We start from the raw sequence: 20,258 nt of genomic DNA, 5'->3' as shown, positions 1-20,258 counted from the left end.
GTGGTTTCATGTATCTGGGAACAAACCACTGTGTTGACGGTGGAGAAGGCAGGTGCTGAGTCAGAATCAGGTGAACACAATGCAGGTGGCACCACAGAGTCACAGGCACTAAAGACAGGGTGACTTTACAGTCAGGACACATGCTCTGTGGTCCCCACTCTAACAGCCCGGTTCCTGGGCTCTGCTCTGGACGGTGGACCCTCTGGTGGAGGTGTCTCCTCCCTGAGTCCCTCCAGCGCTGGACGTGAGGGCAGCTTCCTGCCATTGCTAATCTCCGGGTTGTCTCATGCACTACTGTTTTACCCTTTCTAATTTTTCCTCCCTCTTTTATCACCTACGTAACTAACTTCCTGCATGGAACTCCCTCTCCCATGGTGGGATTCAATTTTCCTGACTAATCCACACTGATGCAGGAGGGTGAGCACAGAGGACCATGAAACCTAGGGTGGGGGGAGCATTTCCGTTGGCAAAGGGCCTGCACTGGGTGTGCAATACTGACAGCTTCTTGAAACCAGACCCGGTCTTTTTTTTTTTTTCATTGCCTGCAACTAACAAATAAACCAAGTTTTGGAAACCACCAACTTGTCATCAACTTGTCAACAACGCTGTTAACTTGTCATCAAGTGCAATCTTTAACTAGGAATCACTGGTGCTCACTATGCCCATGGGCTGTCTCCTCCTGCCCTTGGCTGCCAACAAAGTGTACAGAACCATCCAGAAGCTCAGGATGGGGGAGTCCCCACCCTACCCCAGCCAAAGTCCAGATCACAGCCTCACTCTATGTATAATAATGTGATCTGATAATCAAGGCAAAATTGTACACTAACTCCCCAAAGCCTCTTAAACAACCAGTTGTGCAATTAACCCATTCCACACTGCAGCATTTTGTCTGTCCATTTATATAAATGCTAACATTACAAATGTATGTACTTTAAGTTCAAAAGGTGCTAATACTTTTAAATCTCTCTTGAAAATGAGATAGAGAGCAAGCAATAAGTCAAAGGTCTTAGGTTGATTTTATACTTAATCTCCATTAGATACAACTTTAGTCCCAATTTTGAGAATTTTTAGAACATACTTTCAGTAAATGAGCAACTCACAGTTTACACCACACATAAAATCTAAAAATTCTCCAGTAAATCCATGTCACAGTTGCTGTTAGAAGTCAGGATCCTGGAATGGAAGACTTGTTACCTCATCCCAAAAAGCAGTGAAATCTTGCATGTCCACTATCCTTTCACCATCTGATGGCTGCTGAGGGTGGAGCTCTGGTATCTCATCAAGTAACAGAAAATTCTACAGAAAACAAAACAAACAAACAAAACATATTGTTAAACTGTGGAAGAAAGCACAAACAAAAAACAACTGCTTTCCTGGGATTTGCAATAAAAACCTTTGTACAATCTAAATAATGTTTTACCAACTGTACTTAAAGCATTAGTTCACATCAGAACATATTAAATAACATATGGAATAATATTTACTGTTATTACAGCTCATGGTATATATCAATAAAATCATATAATACAGTGCATTTGTTGTGGTTCAGTCATCAAGTAATGTCTAACTGTTTGCAGCCCTGTGGACTGCAGCACGCCAGGCTCCCCTGTCTTTCACTATTTCCAAGAGTTTGCTCAAATTCATGCTGATTGAGTCAGTAACGCTATCTAACTATCTCATTCTCTGTTGCTGCCTTCTCTTGCCTTCAATCTTCAAAAAGCATCAGGGTCTTTTCCAATGAGTCAGCTCTTGGCATTAGGTGGCCAAGTATTGGAGCTTCAGCTTCAGCATCAGTCCTTCCACTGAGTACTCAGGATTTGATTTACTTTAGGATTGACTGGTTTGAAATCTTTGCAGCCCAAGGGACTCTCAAGAGTCTTCTCCAGTACCACAATTCCAAAGCATCAATTATTTGGCGCTCAGTCTTCTTTATGGTCCAACTCTCACATCTGTCCATTACTATTGGAAAAATTATAGCTTTGACTATATGGACTTTGTCAGCAAAGTAATGCCTCTGGTTTTTAATAATGCTGTCTAGGTTTGTCACAGCTTTTCTTCCAAGGAGCAAGCGTCTTGTGATTTCATGGCTGCAGTCACCGTCTGCAGTGATTTTGGAGCCCAAGGAAATAAAATCTGTCAGTGCTTCTATTGTTTTCCCATATGTTGCAATGAAGTGATGGGACCAGATGTCATGATTTTAGTTTTCTGAATGTTGAGCTTTAAGCCAACTTTTTCACTTTCCTCTTTCACTTTCATCAAGAGGTTTTTAGTTTGTCTTCATTTTCTGCCATTAAAGTGGTGTCATCTGCATATCTGAGGTTATTGATATTTCTCCTGGCAATCTTGATTCCAACTTGAGCATCATCCAGCCTGGCATTTCACATGGTTGCTTCGGTCATGTCTGACTCTTAGGGACCCCATGGATTGTAGCCCTCCAGGCTCCTCTGTCCATGGCAATTCTCCAGGCAAGAACACTGGAGTGGGTTGTCAGGCCCTTCTCCAGGGGATCTTCCCAACACAGAGATCAAACCCTGGCTTCCTACATTGCAGGCAGATTCTTCATTGACTGAGCCTTGAGGGAAGGTGACAATATACAGCCTTAAGGTACTCCTTTACCAATTTGAAACCAGTCTTTGTTCCATTCCTTGTTCCAGCAACAGTTCTAACTGTTGTTTCTTGAACTGAATACAGTTTTCTCAGGAGACAGGTAAGATGGTCTGGTATTCCCATCTCTTTCAGAATTGTCCACAGTTCATTGTGATCCACACAGTCAAAGACTTTAGTGTATTCAATGAAGGAGAAGTAGATGCTTTTTCTGGAATTATATTGCTTTTCCTATGATCCAATGGATGTTGGCAATTTGATCTCTGGTTCCTATGCCTTTCTAAATCCATCTTGTTCATGTGGAAGTTCTTAGTTCACATAAAGGTGGGAATTACAAATTTGAAAAGCAGAGGGCAGTTAGAGAGAGGATTAAGCAGTAATTAAAAGGGGGCAGGGATGAAAAGGCAGATATACAAAAGGCAGGCTCAGATACCAACAAGCAAAACATCTGTGGAGGAAAGAACTCATTTTTGAACACAGAGAATTAAGTGAATCTGAGGCCACTCTTCATGTACAAGCAGCACAGAGCTCTCAGCAAGTTCCTCCCCTCCCTGTCCAGAGAGGAACTCTGTACCCCAGGACTGTGCAGTCACTGCCTAGTCATCGGAGTCAGCACAGGAGATGCAATCTGTTTGCTTCTCTTGCTTTTAGACATTTTAGTCACTCTGCAGGCATCACTACACAAAAGCCCTGTGCCACTGCTATCTATATATACTACTGGCCCTACATGAGAACCAGTTTTAGGATATCTGTAACACACTCTACCTAATAAAAGAAGAGAATACCTACAACATTCTGGGAAGTCTGCCAGCTTTGGCACTGGGAGAGTTAAATCTCACCTAACTGGCACACAGTGAGACCACATAAAGGAGCTATTTTAGGTAAAATCTGCCTATAACTTTAAAAAGTTATTTTTCACTAAACCTTGATTCTTTGGATGCTGACGACGGCCTCTGACACCTTCTCAACAGCCATGGGGAAGTAGAGGGTGCTCGAGAACCGCAGAGCCTCGAACAGCGTCACCACCACAAACACTTGGCTGGCTGTGATCAGGTTGTCAAGGAGCTCATTGGTGATGAAGGTGACAAAAATCATGATTTTGCTCACAGCGAAAAATGATGCCAAATTCATGCCCCTAAGGTAGGAACTTTTCAGAATCTTGGAAATTTCCTTCCTGGAAAAGAGAGAACGGAATAGGTTTTAAAAGAAGCATTGATATCCAAGTCCACCTCGAGGGCTCTGTCCCAACACCAGGACCACACACTTCATCACTGCTTCACTCTTCCAACTAAGCAGAGGCTTCCTGTCACCCTTTTAAACACTGTGGGTCAATCAGACTGGGTTTGAACATTCATTCAACAAGCATTCATAACCACAAGTCCTGGGCGGGGCTCCCCACTGATGACAGAAAGACACAGTCCATCCCCTCCAGGAGCTCATGAACTTGTGGGGGAAGAGAATAAGACACCCCAAAATTGTGAGACACCAAGACATCAGACAGAGGCAGGCACCATGGCCCCTCTGGAAGCACATGTCCTGGCTATTGTAAGTAGTGCTGCAATGAGCATTGAGGTGCATGTGTCTTTTTGAATTCTGGTTTTTTTCAGGGCATATGCCCAGTAGTGGGGTGGCTGGGTCATACGTAGCCTTATTCCTAGTTTTCAAAGGAATCTCCATACTGTTGTCCATAATAGCTGTGCCAATTTGCACTCCCACCACAGAGCAAAAGGGTATTGTTTGTAGATGTTTTCTTGATGGCCACTCCTACCAGTGTGAGGTGATACTTCACTGTAGTTTTGATTTGCATTTCTCTAATAAAGAGTGATGTTGAACATTTTTTTCATGTGTTTATTGACTGTTTGACTTCAGAAGCATATACAATTTTGCCTTTAAGAAGATCATAAATGGAACAGCAGATTAAAATGACATCTCCCCTCTTCCACTTAACCCGCCTGCCACATGTGAGGTGTGGATTCATAATATTTAAGCTCATCTTCATGTGAAAAGTGGTAAGACTTCTAATTTCCGTCTGTAAAAACAGGGGGGAAAGTACAAAAATATGGTGTGATACATACAAAAACTTACCTTCTCAGTCTGGTAATAAGGTCTATAAATGACCTTTCCCAAGCATTCATCTTTACTGTTCTGATGCCAGTTATGACTTCGCTCATGGTCCTGATCCTGTCGTCTGTGAGAGCTGCAGTCTTACTCCTGACGGGACAGACGTGAGATGAGCCATAGTGACCACAGCCCAACTTTCCTCAGCAGCAGCAGGGGCCACAGGGAGGGACCAGGGATCCATGATACCCTACAGCTCTTCTGTGCTGACATCACAGGCAGGTCCTTCTCAAAGTGCAAATGGAGAAAAAGACTTCTAGGAAGTCAACCATTCAGCCCAATTCAAGGAGTAACTTGGAGAACTCTCAGTACTGGCTGAGGAAGACCTGAAGTAAGTCAGGTACAAACTCTCCACCTAAGGTCGCAGTTGGGCAAGGAAGGCAAAAAGACACTGAATCTAATGGGAAGACAGTGTCTGTGCGGTGATAAAATAAGAATGAAGTGCCGGTGAGCAGAAAAGATCGGGCTGTTAATTCCACTGGGAAAGGAGAGCAAGAGCTTCAGAGACCTGGCAGCACTGCAACAGGGCCTCGAAGGGTAAGAAACATCTCTCCACAGCAAGACAGGAAAGAGAATTTAAAATAGAAAAAAATATCACATGTAAAGTCACCAAAAAAAGAAGGAAAAAAACCTTCAAACAGCACAATATCTCCATCACCTGACAACCTGGACAATGACCCACCTCCAACCCTCTGGGACCTGCTTCAGGTCTATCTCATCACCATTAGGCCCTTCATCACCAGCCACTGTTCTATCACATATGCTGCTGGGACTGTGCGGTTGTATAAAGACAAATTAAGATTGACTTTTTCTTTGAGGCACATATAAGTTAATGGAAACACTGAATTAAAACCAAGACATGAACATAGATACCTGAAAATTGCATAACAAAAATACATGCAGCTAAACTTGAGCATATAGGATTGTTACTATTTAATAATACTTAAATAACTTCAATATAGGTAACTTCTGCTCAAGGACACTCGACTTATTCAGGTATGGTGCTGGAAGGAGCCAGTGAGTACCATCACCTTTCCCTCTTCACCATAAGCCTTCAGCTTAGGGCTGGAGCCTCCACTGGCTAAGCCTGAAGGCCCTACAATCCACATAAAGAAGAGACTAGAAAAAGGATTGGTTTTGTTTTTGAAGAAAAGCATCGAGCAAATGGTGAATGTTACCAAGCACATATCACCTAGTTTTTAAACCAGTGTTTCTCTTACCTGAGTGACGAGAACGAATTTCCAACACAGCTTTGCAAAAGCAGAAGAATAATGAGAACCGCCATCCCAGCAAGACATGATATTCCTATTTCCATCCAGAGCAGGGTGGTCACTGCAATAGCCTGCAGTGGCCCAACCCACAGGTAGTGCAAGAACATTGTAACCTTAAAAGAGAAACACAAAGCCTTCTTAGAACTGTATAAAATCAAAACCAGTAAGGACAAAGTGTAGAACAATCTGTTCTAAAGAAACAGGCAGGAATCTAAACAGAAATGATATCAGTGAGTTTTATACCTCATGATGAAGCAGAAATCCAAGTGTCCACCCCAGATGATGCCGTTCTGGGGCAGCACAGGGCCAGCCTCAGGGACGTGCCAGGGAGAACCCAACCAGTAGCACTGAAGGAAGATGTTGATTTTGTCCACAACACAGATGAGCTCAGGGCTTCCCCAAACTCTCTCTGTCCCAAAATTCAGCCCCCATCTCCATAGAAGAGCCTATATTATGGTACCTACCACACTCTCCAATATCTACTTGTGCATTTACCTTCCAGACAGGCTGTGGCCTTTCCAGTGCAGAAATTAAGGCTTATTCACCTTCAAATTAAGTAGAGGCCTTACATCATGTTTAATGAATAAATAATTGAAGGAGAAGTGAAAGTGTTAGTCTCTTAGTCATGCCCAATTTGCAACTCCATGGATTGTAGCCCACCAAGCTTCTCTGTCCATGGGATTTTCCCAGTCAAGAATGCTAGAGTGGATTGCCATTTCCTTCACCAGGGAATCTCCTGACCCAGAGATAGAAACCAGGCCTCCTGCATTGCAGGCAGACTCTTTACCACCTGAGCCACAAGGGAAGCCCCCAAACTTAAAGGTCAGGATCATCCAGGAAAGAGAAGTGGTCTATACAGACCTGACCAACAGCTACAACACTCTGGGTAACATGATTTATTCATAAAGTAAGTGTGAAATGGGTACGATGGGACAGCAGAGAGGAGGCTGTGTCTGACTGGGGACCACACACTTGGCATATTCCTCAAAGGCTCCCTATGCAGCAGGCACTGTACAGGGCACACAGAAAGAACAATCCCTTCCCACCAGGCCTACATCATCCAGAGGAGGAGGAAGACAATCCCACAACACCAACACCACGTACCAAGAAGGGCCACTCCAGGAGGACCCCTAGGAACACTAACCAAGCTGGGCAAGAACACTGTTGCCTGTCTATTACTAAGGTATGTTACAGACAATGTCAGAAAAATAAAACCCTCATCTACAGGACAACACATATTATCACATCTAAGCTGCACACAGAAAATGAGCATTGGATAAAGAGAACCCTTGTTTTATGTCCTCAACTGAACCCTGGCTGACACCAAACCCTGGCACCTGGCATCCCAATAAGCTAAATCCAGTGAGAACGATAGGGAATGGAAGAGGATCCCTCAGGCAGCTTACCTGATCAAACCTGTTCACATCGTTGGACAGCAGGTTGACTATTTGGCCTGTGGTGGTCTTCCCCATGGCTGAGCTACTCAGATGAAGTGACTGAAATGAGAGAAAGATATAGAGAATCGGATTTCTGCAGTGATACCAAGTCAGTCTGAGAACATAGCAAAATGGACTGTATTTTCATGGGGTCTTGTGTGGTGTCAGGATGAGCAGTATGATGCCTGAAAGCAGGGCTCTAGGGACCCTTGTTCATCCTTTGATGATTCAATGTGGCGCCAGCCCTGCCCACAAGGACAGCAAAGGGAGGAGCAGGAGACAGAAGGAAAACCCTCCACCCTGTTTCTCAGTGAACCTGGACCTGCCTGAAGGATAAAGAAATATAGATATAGACTTAGGGGTCAACCAAAGCAATTTTGAGCCAAAAACTAGACAGCATATTAAAAAGCGGAGACATCACTATGCCAACAATGGTCCATATAGTCAAAGCTATGGTCTTTTCAGTGGCCTGTACAGATGTGACAGTTGGACCATAAAGAAGGCTGAGCACCGAAGAATTAATGCTTTTGAAATGTGGTGTTGGAGAAGACTCTTGAGAGTCCCTTGGATAGCTAGGAGATTCAACCACTCAATCCTAAAGAAAATCAACCCTGAATATTCACTGGAAGGACAGATACTGAAGCTGGAGCTCCAATACTTTGGCCAACTGATGCCAAGAGTTGACAAACTGGAAAAGACCCTGATGCTGGGAAAGATTGAGGGCAGGAAGAAGAGGGAACAACAGAGGATGAGATGGTTGAATGGCATCCCTGACTCAATGGACATGAGTTTGAGCAAACTCCAGGAGACACTGAAGGACAGGGAAGGGTGGTGTGCTGCAGTCCACGGGGTCACAAAGAGCTGGACAGGACTGAGTGCCTGAACAACAACAACAAGATGAGAGTGGAGAGCCTGCCTCAAGGAAAGAGATTAATATGAGGTGTGACATCATTTAAACACTTTGGTCTTAATTTCCTCATTCTAAAACTAACCGTATATTCAAAACATTAATCCTGTGAGGAACCTGTGTTCTTAACGCCAGTCTGCTGACTTGACAAAAAGCACAGCCTATGCTGTATAATTCCTTCATTTGATAAAAGGCTCTGAAAAATTCCCTAGAGATCTGAGAAATCGGAACAGACCACCTTGAGCTGTTTCAACAGACCACCAGCTGTAGCCATCGATCCAAACAAAATGTCATGGTTCATAAAAATGTTCCATTTAGTCCTCAAGTTAAAATTGATATAGCCACAATGGAAGAGACTATGGCAGTTCCTCAAAAGACCAAACATGAAATTAACATATAGTAAAGCAATTTCACTTCTGAGAATGTACTCAAATTAAAGCATAAACTTGAACTGATTATTTGTGCACCATGTTCATAGCAGCACTATGTACAATAGTCAAAAGGTAGAAACAACTCAAATGTCCACTAACAGATGAATGGATACATACAATGTTGAATATACATGTAAAAGAATATGATTCGATCTTTAAAAAGGACTTAAATTCTGACATTTGTTCCAAGACAGATGAATCTTAAAGACAGTGTACTTACATGGCATAAACAAAATGACAAACATTGTATGATTTCATTTATATGAGGGACCTAGAGGAGTAAAATTCATAGAAAGAAGCAGTAGAAGGATAATGACTAAGAGGAGGGGACTGGGGAGTTAGGGTTTAATGAGTGCAGAGGTTCAGTATGGGAAGGAGAAAAAATTCTGGAGATGCAGAGTGGTGATGGCTGCACAAGAATGTGAATGTACTTAATGTCACCAAACGGTGCACTTAAAAACAGTTAAAATGGTAAATTTTATGTTGTGTATATTTTACCACAATTTTTTTAAATGAATGAACCAAAGCCAAAAGCAATTTTATCAAAGCTGCAGAAAGGTAAATAAATGACAAGTCATCTTATATATGATGTGTGTACTAGTCGCTCAGTCACGTTTGATTCTTTGTGACCCTATGGATTGTAGCCCTCCAGGCTCCTCTGTCTATGAAAGTCCTCAAACAAGAATACTAGAGTGGGTTGCCATTTCCTTCTCCACTATACATGATACCTGTTCAAAATTAAAAACTATGACTTTGAGCTTAGCAGCCATTCCATTTCCAACACCCGACCTGATTTCTCCTCAGGACCAGGCATCAGGAGGCAGGGCCTCAGCATGAACCACAGATGTTCACAGGGGCCTTTCAGAGCCGCTCGGCAGCACCAGGTTTACCCTAAGGAATTGGTCCACCTGTGACCTGCAAGAAGTGTCTTATTTCTGCATCTCAGTACAAAATCTACATGTAAGGCTGTGCACGAGGAAATTCCCATGTTTCTGGAATTTCAGGTTATGTATACAGTTTCTGACTTTGTAAAGAAACAATTGTTTTAGGCTAATTAAGCCAGTAAATGAACACTTTGGGAGATGTTTACATTCCCATAAGCAACATACAAGGTCAGATCAGATTCCCCAAAGGAGACATTCCAAAGTGTTAGTGGGAAGAGGGAAAAAACCAGAACAGTGGCTCACTTGTGCAGCAAAGAAAGAGCTTTGTTTGACTAAACCATCATCTCAAATCTAACTTAAGGTTTTCACACTGCAGTTCTGGTGAAATTTCCTGCATACTTATGGGAGCTAAGTATGATCTGGAAAGATGAACATCTAGCTAATTTGTGGGGACATCTGAGTATTTGTCTACTAAATGGCAGAAGGTGCAAGAGAATAACAAAAATGATGAAGGCTGACAATGAAGACCCTTAACTGGAAGATATGTTACCCAAGGAGAAACTGGGCTCATGTGCCAAACACAGACAGTGAGATGCCAGGCCTCCGAGTCCACACAGTCCCGAGATTTAACAAGAGTCTGCTCAAGCAAAGATGGGAGAAGACATTCTACATTTTCCCCAGTAATGTATTTCCAAGAAATAGGAGCTCTAGATAAGTAACAAATAGGAAAAGAATCAATAATTTTCATTTAAATCGCCTGGTTTTAGCTTTCATTGAGGATTTTACTCATTTGTAATAAAATTAAATATATTTACTATGTGCAATTTGATGTTTTGATGTAAATAAACATTGGGAAATGGTTACAGTAGGAAAACAAATGAACGAACCCATCATCGCACATAGTTATTCTTCTGTGTGTGTGGTGAGAACACTTAAAATCTATTCTCTCAGCAAATTTCAAGAATAAAATACAGCTAAATAAAATTTTTTTCCTAGAAAAAAACGAACAGCCCAGGGCAAAGAGATATGCAGGGTCAAGTTTATATAGAGCCCTTCAGTTCTTAACACTGTGGCAATTCCCTTGTGAAAACAGCTAAAATCCTTAATTCTTTTAAACTACTTAAGACTAGGTTAAACTATAGAATAATTCCATGGCGATTCTCAACACAAAATCACTGAACACACCAAGTCAGGTCTTATTAAAAGTGCTAAAATGCATACTAAAGAAAAAGGAAATATTGAATTAAGAAAATAACTTGAATGAATAGCAACAAATTCCCACCAAAATTACTAAAAGCTGCATAAGATTTCAAGTTTCATCCCAACATTCAGCTCTATTCTTTAATACCATTATAAAAAATCATAGCTATAGAATATAGCGAGAGAATCTATGTTTGGCATGGATTCCATTTATATTTTTCTTTAGTTCACACAATTACACTCAATATGTCTAGATGGGTCATTTAAACATATAATCATTCCCTTTCTCAAATACATTTTGTGCTCCTAGATTTAATTTCATAAATCTGATCAATGAAGTTTACTTTTAAATACAAAGTTGATGTAAAAGATGGTCTTAATGAACAACAAATTGCCACAAATACAGCTACAAGATTAAGGCATGAAAACACTGAAAACCAACTTGACACTTTTTATACTTATTTTTTAATTAGATTCCATTACAAGCTGCATGGATATTACATAAAAACCTGTGGATAAAATTTATCAAAGGCAGCTCTGACCCGATCTCAATACAAAACTTTTCATTATTTACTGGTAAATTTTACTTAAATGACAACAACAAAATTGGCCTGATGCAAATAGCAAGCTTCTCTAGGAAGGTGTAAATTATCCCAGTTACAAGATGTTTAATTTACAGAGAACTAAATGTTCCTGATGCTTCAGGAGAGGAACATACTGTGGTACCGAGTGACACTCACCTTGCGGTAGATCATGTGGCACATGGCTACTCTCAGCCTCATGCCCACGCGCTGCATGTGGTAGAAGCACAAGTGGTGCAGAACGGCCCACACGAGCACGCAGGCGCTCAGCCCTGCCGCGTAGCCGTAGGCTTCATGCAAAGCGGCAGAATTGTCGGGATCATAGTTTTCGACATAACTAATAATTTTGCCCAAAAATATGGGCAGAACTACTTTGGTGCCTTCCTGAAAGAAAAAAAGCCTTAATTAGAAATACAAGTCATGCCAGTTTTTCTTAACACAAGCTGTACTTTTATTGTTAGCATGTTAAAAAGCCATCTTGACAAAATGCTACATTCATGGCTAACCTAAAAGAAAAATACACAGATCTACTCTCTCCAGTAAGACAAGCAGACAACAGTTTTAACATAAGTCAAAATCTTACATTCAAAGACAATAAAGCCTTAGTATTGGGTTGCCCAAAAAGTTCTTTCAGTTTTTAAGTAAAAGACACATTTTTCATTTTCACCAAGAACTTCGTTGAACAACGTATTCAAAATTCTGTTCCACTATCTCCTGCCATTTTTCAGGAAACCTGATAATTCCATCTTCCCAAAACTTTATATCTTTTTGAGCAAAGAACGATTTCAGGTGCCTTTTACAGTCTTCCTGGGAATTAAATCTTTTTTCATTAAGAGAATTTTGTAAAAAACAAAATAAACAGAAACCCGAAGGAGCAGTGTCTGGTGAATATGGCAGTTGAGTCAGAACTTCCAAGCCAAGCTGTAACAGTTTTTGCCTGGTCATCAAAGAAACATGCGGTCTTACATTATCCTGATGGAAGATGATTCACTTTCTGTTGAATAATTCCAACACATTTCATCAAGTGCTGCTTTAAGTTCGCCTAACTGGGAGAAGTACTCATTGGAATTAACTGTTTGGTTTTCTGGAAGAAGGTCATAATAGAGGACTCCCTTCCAGTCCCACCATATACACACCACCTTCTCTTGATGAAGACTGTACTTTGGTGTGGTTGGTGGTGGTTCATTTCACTTACCCAGTGATATCTTTCATTCCACATTAGTGTACAGTATCTACTTTTCATTGCCCATTACAATTTGTTTTTAAAAAGGAGCATTTTTTTAATAGTTACATTTCAGTAGAGAATTGCATGCAGAAATAACAGTCAAGAAGATTTTTCTTTTTTTCCCTCGCTTAACTTAGGTGGAAACCAAGCATCAAAGTGATTAATATAACCAAGATGGTGAAATGACTTTCAAGGGTTTTGTTTTTTTTTTGATATTTTGAGTATGTTGGCTATCTCCCACAGGACATAACATTGATTGTTCTCAATCAATCTCAATTAATGTCTAGATTTGATCTCTATCAACTTTAACTGGTCTACTCGACAGTAAAACATCATCCACCAAGAAATCTCCAACACAAACCTATTTTTTTTTCTTTTTTTGCTGCGTTGGGTCTTCATTGCAGTGTGCAGGCTTCTCTAGTTGGAAAGCGCCAGCATAGTTGCCCTGAGGCATGTGATATTTTAGTTCCGTGACCAGGGATCAAACCCGTGACCCCTGCATTGGAAGGCAGACTCTTAACCACTGGACCACCAGGGAAGTCCCCTGACAGGTTTGTTTGTGATAGCTCTCTTCTGTCTGTAAAATGTTGAGGAACCCACAAGAGGAAGAGAAGGAGAAGAATCCCAAACTCAAATCACAAAGCATAACTAAAAAGCATTTTCTGCTCAACTAACTAGTGCCTGATCAGATTATTTACAGAAAGCTGACTCCATCTGTCAAAAGGATGTGACACTGAAGTCCTAAACGTCTGTCTTGTTCTACACACACATGTTCACAGGCCTTAACACCTGCCTTACCTCCCACAAGGTCATAGGAGCTTTCATCTACTCCAGAGAAGAGAAGACTCTTTATTGGAAGAATTATGAGTAAGATGACCATATCAGAGGAACATGACCAGTTCTCAAGAACACAAAGGCTCAATGTTACATTTCTAGGAAGCCTCATCATTCACCCCTGGAGGCACTAAGAGCTTAAGAAGAGCCCCTCATAGATTGTAAAACACACTGTTGATACAGTTTACTGAGATAGAAGTCTGGAGACTTATACAGAGAAGCAAAATTCAAACTACACATGACAGTCCCAGCCCAGATATGATCAAGGGAAGCCCAGTGCTGCAGGCTACAAACCTGTGGCTCTCCACCAGAAGCCCAGTGGTAACACCTGCCATCCCAAAATGCCCTAAAACTGTGATTCTCTTTGGAAATCACTGCTGTCTGTTCAGTTCAGTCTCTCAGTCATGTCCAACTCTTTGTGACCCCATGGACTACAGCTTGCCAGGCTTCCCTTTCTATCACCAACCCTTGAGCCTGCTCAAACTGATGTCAGTGATGTCATCCACCTATCTCATCCTCTGTCATCCCCTTCTCCTCCTGCCTTCAATCTTTCCCAGCATCAGGGTCTTTTCAAATGAGTCAGTTCTTCGTAACAGGTGGCCAAAATATTGGAGTTTCAGCTTCAGCATCAGTCCTTCCAATGAATATTCAGGATGGATTTCCTTTAGGATAGACTGGTTGGATCTCCTTGCAGTCCAAGGGACTCTCAAGAGTCTTCTCCAACACCACAGTTCAAAAGCATCAATTCTTCAGTGCTCAGCTTTCTTTATAGTCCAACTCTCACATCCATACATAACTACTGGAAAACCACAGCTTTGACTAGATGGACCTTTGTTGGGTGTTACTCAGCTGTCTGTTACTCATCTATTTGATCCTAATATCATTTCAATTACAGGAGGAGTAAGGAGTAATATCACCCATCTAAAAGAATACTAATAAATGCAAGAAATTCAGCAAAAAAAGAGTGCAAAATAAAGGCAGGTCATTACCGCCTAAGTGTCTGGGTTTATCTGCTGAGAGACAGTCTTTAATAACCCAGGTGAGCAAACAGCCTCATTAAGGAGTAATGCCAGTCCATGGCCTATAGCTTCTACTCTTCTGTCTATTCTGGATACTAATCCTCAACTAGTGAGGAATAAAACAGCTGAGAAAATATTCCCTATCAAACTTGAAACTAACCAAATTAAAACATTCTGGATAAGCAGGCACAAGATCAAAAGTTGTTCCCTCAAACTCTTCATCTTTAACGTCAGTCTAAGTTTGATTTGTGAATATTCTTTCCACAAACCAATTCAGAATAGAGTTATTACATCTTCATAGAAATTCTTCACAACTATGAAACCATGAAAGATTTTCTAAAATAGTCTATTATAATACAACAACATTTGATCAAGTTTCTACAAGAATCTGAGAGTCTCTGGGGCAGACATTTCTTGGTAGAGTCCTTGGTATTCAGCCTCCTGAAAGCACTTGACTTTGGGCCCCATTTCCTGCTTCTTAGGGGAACTTCTCACAGGATTAAGTGCTAAAATTTCCCTACTCATTATAGTTTCTCCATTACATTTCCACACATACTTAAAAGGTTTCTTACCCAACTCCACCAATTCTGCTTCACAAGAAAAATTAAAAAACACAGAAAACAGAAACAAGCTATATCAGACAAAGAAAAAATGCTTGAGTGAAATATATAAGCAGGAAAAATGAGCTTGTGGGAAAAATGAAGGGGCAATTTACCTTCAGAAATGGGAGAACAGGTGACAAACAGCAGAGCTGAGACAGATCCAGAGCTAAGGAGGAAAATCAGTGAATCTGGGAAAATAATAACATTAGGATGCTAAATATAACTTTACTCCTCCTGACACAGTGGTCTTCATCCTGACTGTACCTTAGCATCACCTAGGAGGGGTTAAGAGCACTCTGAGGCCTAAAGCCAAGCCTCCAGAAACTGGGTTAGGTCAACTGATTAAGGATGGACCCTGAAGTTCCCTCTGCCTGGAAGATTCTGGATGTAGAATCTCATCCCATGGAAACATCTGCTATTATCCTGCATCATCATGGCATCTGGGCCTCGAGGAGCCATGAACCTGCTTTGAAGGACTTACAAGTACCACAGAAGGTTTTATGCTGAGTTCCGTGTTACATATCATACTTCTAAGAAAATTCCTTAGGAACCCAAATTCTTGAGACTCCAAATATGAAATTCAGACCTTTCATTTGAAACATGGGAAAAAAATAAATGTTTATAAAATACAGTATTTACAAAATTAAAATATGAATCAAATTTGTAATGTTATATCTAATGAGGGAGAAGAATTAGAATGGAACAAGCATACCAGTCTTCTTTAAAAATAGCCTCTTCTGTTGATTTGACTTTGGAATTGTGAAAACATTATACAGAATTATAATTATAGAACAATGAAGTTTTCAAAATCAATTCATAAAATTTCAGAGTAAAATAAAACAAAAACTATATCCATCCAGTAGGTTGGCAGTTATACAATGCTGCTGCTGCTGCTAAGTCACTTCAGTGGTGTCCGACTCTGTGTGACCCCAGAGACGGCAGCCCACCAGGCTCCTACGTCCCTGGCAATCTTCAGGCAAGAACACTGGAGTGGGTCGCCATTTCCTTCTCCAATGCATGAAAGTAAAAAAGTGAAAAGTGAAAGTGAAGTCGCTCAGTCACGTCTCACTCTTAGTGACCCCATGGACTGCAACCCATCAGGCTCCTCTGTCCATGGGATTTTCCAGGCAAGAGTACTGGAGTGGGGTGCCATTGCCTTCTCTGGCAGTTATACAATAAAGAACTGTTAAAAGTGGTTTAAAAAAAAAAATTGAAAACACATTCCCTGTGTGATATGCCTGTCTAAGAACAATATGAACAGCAACAACAACAACAACAATATGCTTTCAAAAGTCACATTATGGTTAATAGTGTTGATATTATAAGATTTTTAAATGAATAATTATGTCAGTATCATTGAGAACTGGGATTCGCTGAAGTTTCTCAGTCGTGTCTGACTCTTTGTGGCCCCAGGAACTATAGCCTGCCAGACTCCTCTATCCATGGAATTTTTCAGGCAAGAATACTGGAGTGGGTTGCCATGCCCTCCTCAAGGGCACCTTCCCAACCCAAGGATAGAGCCTAGGTCTCCCACACTGCAGGGAGACTCTTTACCATCTGAGCCACCATTAGGCATGGCAGAAAAGAGAAAAGATGATGAGAGGAAAAGAGATACCAATCTAAGCGTAAAAAGATAAAGTACAAGCACTACTGCCCTGAATCTGACTTCAACTGGAAATATCCATATAAACTCAAGGTCTGTTTACTACAAAAAATGTATAATATCTTTGTCCAGTGAAAAAGCTGAGAAACAATAGCCAACTCAGCAGCAGTGAACACCCCTGGTGCCCACACCATAGTCTCTAAATACCATTTCCAATGAGAAGGAGCCATGGCTGCTTGGAGAAATGGAGATTTCAGGGCTGGGCCAAATTTGTACTTAAAGATGCACAGCTTCTTTTGTGTAACCATAAATCAGAACCTTCTCATCACACCAGAAAGTGAAAAATTAGCAATGATTTCTACAGTTTGCACAAAAGACAGGAGTCCTGGGACGAGACCTATTCTATCCTTAATGGCAGAGGCTGTTTCACAAAGGGCTTAGAAAACTCACTGCTGTTTACAGGCCATCATGGCAGAACAAGAACTCTTAAGAAAAGTCACTTCTAGAAGCCAACTTTCCTGGACAGTAATTAAAAGTTTCACTTCTAAGCAGAATTTTGAATTTGTCACCATTATGAAAGTAATCTTTTTAAAGGAGTCACCTATTTCCTTGACTTATTAAAGATAATGGATTGAGGGGGATTGGAGAATGAGTGAAATAGGTGAAGGAGATGAAGAGGCACAAATTTCCAGTTATGGGAATGTAATTTACAACATAGGAAATACAGTCAATAACACTGGAATAACTTTGTATGGTGACAGAGGGTAACTAGACTGATCAGGGTGATCATTTTATAATGTAAAAATAATATTGAATTACTATGCTATACACTAGAAACTAATATAATATTTTAAGTCAATCATCCTTCAATTTTTTAAAAAAAGTTTTCAATGAGACAGTAAAAATACAGTGTTTTTTTTTTTTTTTAATGAATTGAAAAGTACCACCCTCATATACGTCTCAAGGTCGTCACTGTGGATATTACTGACACCTAATGGCTAATGCTAAGCTCTCAGGAACCAGCAGGGTGCACACAGCAGGTCTGCTCTGCAGGTCCCTGTCTGCTTGGCTCAATGCCCCCTCCTCCTTTCCCTTGGTGCGTGATCCTTGGTGGTTGCTTTGAGCCCACAGTATCTCTGCCACTAGCAGCCACTCCTCAGCTTCCCGGGTTAAGCAGAAGTGAGGGACACATGGAAGAAAGGGTTGGGAAATAAATGCAAAGACCACCCAGCTCTTGGGGGAACCAGCCCTGAGTCCAGGCACAAAGCTCACTTTGGAACACAGAGGATTCTGCTTACTCCCTGCCCATCAGTTGAGCTCCCAGGTGAAGATTTATACAAATATGTGCCTTCCTATAGCCTCTACCTAAAACCGACACAACCAGCAAAAGTGGCCTTGGACAAAGGTCAGTGATTAGACAAGGCCAGCCATTTCTAAGGTTCCCACAAAGAGGACATAAACCCCGGTCACTCCTCCCCACTCAGGGTAGGGAGTGAGTGAAACCACTGAGGCTCTTCAGTTCAGTTCAGTCACTCAGTCCTGTCTGACTCTTTGCAACCCTATGGACCGCAGCATGCCAGGCCTCCCTGTTCATCACCAACTCCCGGAGTTTACCCAAACCCATGTCCATTGAGTCAGTGATGCCATCCAGCCATCTCATCCTCTGTCATCCCCTTCTCCTCCTGCCCCCAATCCTTCCCAGCATTAGGGTCTTTTCCAATGAGTCAACTTCACATGGAGTGGCCAAAGTACTAGAGTTTCAGCTTCAACATCAGTCCTTCCAATGAATACCTAAGACTAATATCCTTTAGGATGGACTGGTTGGATCTTCTTGCAGTCCAAGGGACTCTCAAGAGTCTTCTCCAACACCACAGTTCAAAAGCATCAATTCTTCGACACTCAGCTTTCTTCACCATCCAAATCCCACATCCATACATGACTACTGGAAAAACCATAGCCTTGACTAGATGGACCTTTGTTGGCACTTCAAGGTAACCCCATTTACACACCAGCAAGTGGACACCTCATCTCTCAGAGAGAAGCCCTGATGACCTGGGGGGGTGGTCTCTGTGTCTCTGGTCCAGGAAGAGTCTTTAGGATCCTCCTCTCCACCCTGAGGGCCCCAGGCAGGCAGAGACCTGTTCTCCTTCTCCTCACCCAAGATCCCCATGAAAGTACACACAGGGGCCAGGCGTGCTAGGAACTCGCTGGCTGTTCTGTTCTAATTAGGGGTGACCTGCACGTGCTCCAGGTTGAACATTAGCCTGGTACTTGCTTCTCCAAGCATTATGGGCACTCCTCAATTCTCACAGGACAGAGGTTTCACACTTTGAAATCCTAACCCTTAAAGCCTCACCCTAGACTGGTTTCACCCTGCCTCTTCCCACTGGTGCTGCCAGGAGTGCCTGCACTGTGGTGGGTCACAGCACTGTCTGGGAACCATGGGTGACCCATGAGTCATTCTGTGCACCAGAGGAATTAAAAGAGGGCAGGAGGTCAAAAGTAATGTGTCCATGTTTTAGAGAGTCCTGAGCTGAGTTTAGATATTCTGCTATCTAAAATTGTCACCACATAGGGATGGTAATGAGGGCAAGGTTAAAGGGCTCCTGGTCTATCTGAACACAGCATGATGTTGCTTCTAGCATCAATATTCTAGTCAAATCTGGCACCCAGGGGACACGGTCACCTGAACTCTACCCTCATTTACGATCCCAAATCTGACTTCCTGCTCCAGGAAGTTCTTAGCATCCTATTTATTATCTTTAGACAATATTCAGGATGCATGTGTCTGACACTATGAATACAAAGCTCTAAAGACAAGCCTTTCTGACCCTGGATGAGCTCTCAGGCATTGAGGTGAACAGGCTCATAAGTCAGAGTACCCGAAGTGGAACCTCAATTTGTTCTTTATGCTCCGTGTGACCAGGGGCATCCTATGTAACTACTTGAACTTAGAGTCCTCTCTTCTAAAATGGGGGTAAAATGAAACCTACAACTTCATTGAGTTAGCCCAAGGAATAAGAGTGATATTACACATACTGTGCCCACAGCAGTTCCGGATACATAACGTATTTTGAGTACTTACCATTGTTCCTACTGCACTACTAATAGTACTGCTGCTGCCACCACCCTGACTACTGAGTAGGAGCCTCTGTTACTGCTACTGGAACTTCTAGTACTACAGAGAATGAGCTCCCTTGAAATGACCTTGTTTTCAAGGTCCTCGACTCCCCACTTCTCTGCCATGACCACCCCACAACCAGCCCCAGGGGCTGGGGCTCTACCAACTGACACCTGACACAGGCCCCAGGCCTGGCGTTCCTGGATCCGCAGCAGGAAGTGTTACTAGGGCTGGACAACTTTGAAATAAACACTCCAGCCCGCCCTTCACAAGGCACTGCAGCATCTCGGTGGCCAGAGCCCTGTCTAAGGTGGCACTCTGCCCCACACACCTGCCCCACCCTCTGGCACAATGGTCAACCCACCTTTGTCATCAACAAGAACTCCATCTCCCAGGACCACCCAGTCACCTGGGAGCTGCCA

The 20,258-nt window shown here is 42.0% G+C and overlaps 1 protein-coding gene across 1 annotated transcript in view; it reads right to left on the bottom strand.

The window, feature by feature from the left end:
- Nucleotides 1-20,258, bottom strand: part of LOC133258040 (ATP-binding cassette sub-family C member 4-like) — a 158,901-nt gene that overhangs the window by 125,451 nt on the left and 13,192 nt on the right. The window contains 6 exon segments of the mRNA XM_061434375.1: nucleotides 1,195-1,296; nucleotides 3,529-3,778; nucleotides 4,690-4,815; nucleotides 5,943-6,106; nucleotides 7,400-7,489; nucleotides 11,592-11,816. Of these exon segments, the coding sequence (XP_061290359.1) occupies nucleotides 1,195-1,296; nucleotides 3,529-3,778; nucleotides 4,690-4,815; nucleotides 5,943-6,106; nucleotides 7,400-7,489; nucleotides 11,592-11,816 (957 nt within the window).

The sequence above is a fragment of the Bos javanicus genome, chromosome 12 (assembly GCF_032452875.1).
Source record: "Bos javanicus breed banteng chromosome 12, ARS-OSU_banteng_1.0, whole genome shotgun sequence".
Taxonomy (NCBI): domain Eukaryota; kingdom Metazoa; phylum Chordata; class Mammalia; order Artiodactyla; family Bovidae; genus Bos; species Bos javanicus.
This window is presented reverse-complemented; position numbering and strand designations above follow the sequence as displayed.